The 4309-nt window shown below is 59.1% G+C and overlaps 1 protein-coding gene across 1 annotated transcript; it reads right to left on the bottom strand.

The window, feature by feature from the left end:
- Positions 1 to 102: 102 nt before the first annotated feature.
- On the bottom strand, positions 103 to 3206 carry LOC118159913 (dynamin-2-like; the record flags this gene model as incomplete). The annotated part of the gene is made up of 5 exons (XM_035314445.1): positions 103 to 438; positions 650 to 748; positions 1051 to 1254; positions 1674 to 1823; positions 3049 to 3206. Coding segments are annotated over 5 exons (947 nt in total), but the record flags the coding sequence as incomplete, so codon positions are not given.
- Between the last annotated feature and the right edge of the window lie 1103 nt (positions 3207 to 4309).

Genomic DNA, 4309 nt, shown 5'->3' with positions numbered 1-4309 from the left:
CGAGGAGCACGGCGTCGCCTCTCGAGGAAGAAATTAATTAATATAAAAAAATAATAATAAAAAATGGAATTCCAGCCCCAAAAAATAAACCCGGGAGCCCGCCTCCACCTCCTCCCTGCTCCCCAAAGCGGAACCGCAGCTCCCGCACACGGGAAGGGAACCGCAGAGGGAAGGGAACCGCAGAGGGAAGGGAACCGCAGAGGGAAGGGAACCGCAGCTCCTGCGTGCGGGAGCCCCCCCAGCCCCCGTTGAGGGTGGGGGGAAGCCCCCTCCCCACCTGGTTGAGGACCTTCTGCAGGTGGGGGGTGCCCATGCGGTCGGCCATGTGGCGGTAGGCGGGGTGGGAGAGGAAGAACTTGCGCTCGGCCGCCAGCGCCGCCCGGATGTCCTTCTTGCCATCGATGTCCTTCTGGCTGCGGTTGACGACGCCGATGTAGCCTGCGAGGGGACGCGGGGGGGGGGCTGCGGTGACGCGGGGGGAGCCGGCCCTTCTTCTTCCTCCTCCACCTTCAGCCCTCCTCCTCCTCCTCCTCCTCCTCCTCCTCCTCCTCCCCACCCTTTTGGGCTCGTTCCGAAATGGGGAACGAGGCCGGGGGGTGGCTCGGGGAGGGGGGGACGCGGCGCGGAGCCCGGCGGCTCCTCCTCGTACCCCGTCGCAGAGGGAGCAGCTTGTTCTCCAGCACGTCCCTGGCGTCCGTGCCTTCATCCATCAGGTCCAGCTTGGTGATCACCCCGATCGTCCGCAAGCCTGAGCCAAAAACAATTTAAAACAACAAAAAAAAAACAGGGGTTGATCAACAATTAGGGCACGGACCAACGTGGAGGGGGCGGCGAGGCGGAGGGAACCCGGCGAGGAGCGGCGCCGCCGCCCTTCGTCAGCCATCGGAGCATCTCCTCTCGGCTCTGGGAGGGAGAAGCGGGGTTCTGTGGGGTTCTCAGGGGTTCTGGAATGGTTCTGTGTTGTTCTGGAGGGGTTCTGCAGGGTTCTGGCGCCCGGAGAGCAGCCGAAGCGGCAGCGGGGAGCCGGGGCGTGCGTCGCGGCCGCCTTACCTTGGGGATCCACTTCTTTGGCCATCTTGAGCGCGTCCGAGTTGGCCAGGTCCATGTTGGCGGGCGTGACGGCGAGGATCAGGCTGCTCTCCCTGCTGATGAACTGCAGGATCATGTCCTTGATCTGGTACTCGATGTCCTGCGGCTGGTCCCCCACCGGCACCTTGGTGATCCCCGGCAGGTCGATCAGCGTCAGGTTCAGCACTGGGAGGACGGAGACGGCGGCTCAGAGCCGGGGAGCTCGCCCCGGAGAAGCCCTCGGAGCCCCTCCGAAGGGGGCTGCGGTGACGCGGGCGGAGCCGGCCCTTCTTCTTCCTCCCCCTTCAGCCTTCCTCCTCCTCCTCCTCCCCTTCGGGCTCGTTCCGAAATGGGGAACGAGGCCGGGGGGTGGCTCGGGGGGGGGGACACGGCGCGGAGCCCGGCGGCTCCTCGTGCCCTGTCGCAAAGGGGGCAGCTTGCTCCCCGGGAGCCCCCAGTCCCCGGGGGCTGGTTTGAGCTCAGCCACATCCGGAGCAGCCAGGGGTTGTTTTTGGGACGTGGGTCGGGTTAAACCCTGGCGGCCCCGAGCGTGCAGATGGGTTTTTTTTTTCTTCTTTCCCCCCCAAAAAAAAATCCCCGCTCACCGTGCGGCGAGTAGACGCGGAGGTTGATGGGGATGGGGGAGATGCCTTTGTTGGTGCCCGTCACCCGGTCGGTCTCCGCTTCGATCTCCTGCCGCACCTCGTCGAAGTCCGTGAACTTTTTGGATTTGCAGTGCAAAAACTCAGCATATTCTGGGGGAAAAAAAGGGGAAATAAATTCATGGACAGCGTGGGCACGATGAGGATGGAGCCGGGGGGGCCGCCCGGCCGCTTTGGGGACCTCTCGGCGCCGCGGAGCGGAACCGGGGGCATCGAGGACGTGCCCGGGGATCGACCCGACGGCCCCAGATAAATTTCATTTAACATGTTTTTTTTTGGGGGGGGGAAAAGGAGTCTCAGAGCCTTGCGCAGGAGCCCCCGCCTGGCCGTGACGTTCTGGAATGGAGGCTGGGATGTGCTCAAGCCGAGCGTGACTGGGAACGCTCAAACCAACCCGAACTGACCCCAAAAGGCTCTGGGAATGCTCAAAAGGACCAGAACTGACCCCAAAAGGCTCTGGGAATCCTAAAACGGACCAGAATTGATCCTGAAATGCCCTGAGAATCCTCAAACGGACCAGAACTGATCCCCAAATGCTCTGGGAATGCTCAAACCAACCAGAATCGATCCCAAAATGGCCTGGGAATGCTAAAAAGGGCCAGAATTGATCCCGAAATGCTCTGGGAACGCTCAAACCAACCAGAATTGTCACCTAAATGTTCTGGGAATGCTCAAACTGACCAGAATTATTCCCTAAATGCTTTGGGAACGCTCAAACCAACCAGAATCGTCACCTAAATTCCTTGGGAAGGCTCAAACTGACCAAAATTGTCACCTAAATGCTCTGGGAACGCTCAAATGATCCAGAATTATTCCATAAATACTTGGGGAAGGCTCAAACCAACCAGAATTGTCACCTAAATATTTTGGGAATGCTCAAATTGACCAGAATTGTTACCTAAATGTTCTGGGAATGCTCAAACTGACCAGAATTATTCCCTAAATGCTCTGGGAACGCTCAAACCAACCAGAATCGTCACCGTAATTCCTTGGGAAGGCTCAAACTGACCCAAATCCTTCCCTAAATGCCCCGGGAACTCTCGAACCGACCAGAATCGTCACCTAAATTCCTTGGGAATGCTCAAACCGACCAAAATTGTCGCCTAAATGTTCTGGGAACGCTCAAATGATCCAGAATTATTCCCTAAATGCTCTGGGAATGCTCAAACCGACCAGAATCGTCACCATAATTCCTTGGGAAGGCTCAAACCGACCCAAATCCTTCCCTAAATGCCCCGGGAACTCTCGAACCGACCAGAACCGTTCCCTGGCCGCGTTTCAGGCCCCGTCTGCGGGGGGACGCGCGGCCGGAGCGTACCTGTCTTGGAGAAGATGAGCTGCAGGATGAGAGGCCGCCGGGTGACGATGCCGGAGCCGCGGGGGAGGAAGTCCCTGCGAGGAACCAAAGGACACGCGGTCACTCGGGCGGGCAAACGAGCTCGGATCGCGCCCCCCACCCCCCTCCTCGATTTGGGGCTGGAAGGGGTAAAAACGGGGCGAGGAGGCAAAAAAAAACCCCGCTCCCTTCACCACCCGCGGCTTCCCCCCGGGGGCTGAGGAAGGAATTCGGGCCGATGCCGTAACGAGGTTAAATTAACCGGGGTAAATTAAGCCGAGGTTAAATTAACCGGGGTTAATTAAGCGTCTGCGCCCCGCCCCGCGTGTTTATCGCCACTCAGCGACTTCCTGCACGACCGGGACGACGAGTTGTGCCGCGGGCAGGTGGGATCCCAGCGGAAAGGGAAGCGTCGGAGGGCGGCCGCTGGCCGCCGCCGCAGGATCTATTTCGGTGCCGCTCGCTCATCCGGCGGCACGGCCGCGGTTTCGCTCTGACGCCGCCCGGCCGCCGCTTCCTCCCGGCGAAATCAACCCAAAAAAAACCTTTGTGGGGCGGGGGAAGCGTCGGTCCGGGGGCCAGGGCACGAAGCGTCCTCTGTAGCTGGCCAAAACCCCGCGGTTCCCTTCCCGCACGGCCTCCGGCCCAGCCCTCGATGCCGGTGCCGCGTTATTTCCCCCGGGGGGAAGGCGGAGGGCTCGCGAGCGGCCGTGGGGCGGCTCGGGGGCGCGGGGGGGGAAGGAAACCCTCACGGGGCCGACGCCTTGCACGGGCACAGAAGTGAAGTCAAAGGCGTAACGGTGAAAATAAACTCGTCGTAGACGTAACGCGTGCTCATAGACGTAAAAGCGATGTCCAACCGGCGTCCGTAGGCTTAACGGGGCTTTGGAGACGTAAAAGGGAAGTCAAACTCGTGGTTGTAGAGGTAAAAGTGAAGCCAAACTCGTGTTTGTAGATGTAATGTGCGTTTGGAGATGCAAAACTGAAGCCAAACTTGTGGTTGTAGACGTAAAAGTGAAGTCAAGCCGGTGCTTGTAGACGAAATCATGAAAATAAGCCCGTTGTTGTAGATGCAACGTGTTTGTAGATGTAAAAGTCAAGTCAAAACCATGGTTGTAGACGTAAATGTGAAGTCCAACAGGTGTTTGTAGATGTAAGGTGTGTTTGGAGACGTAAAACTGAAGCCAGACTCGTGGTTGTAGACATAAAAGTGAAGCCAAACTCGTGTCACTAGACGTAATCA

The sequence above is a fragment of the Oxyura jamaicensis genome, unplaced genomic scaffold (genome assembly GCF_011077185.1).
Source record: "Oxyura jamaicensis isolate SHBP4307 breed ruddy duck unplaced genomic scaffold, BPBGC_Ojam_1.0 oxyUn_random_OJ72654, whole genome shotgun sequence".
Classification (NCBI taxonomy): Eukaryota; Metazoa; Chordata; class Aves; order Anseriformes; family Anatidae; genus Oxyura; species Oxyura jamaicensis.
The sequence above is the reverse complement of the archived record's forward strand: the minus strand, read 5'-3'. Positions and strand labels throughout refer to the sequence as shown.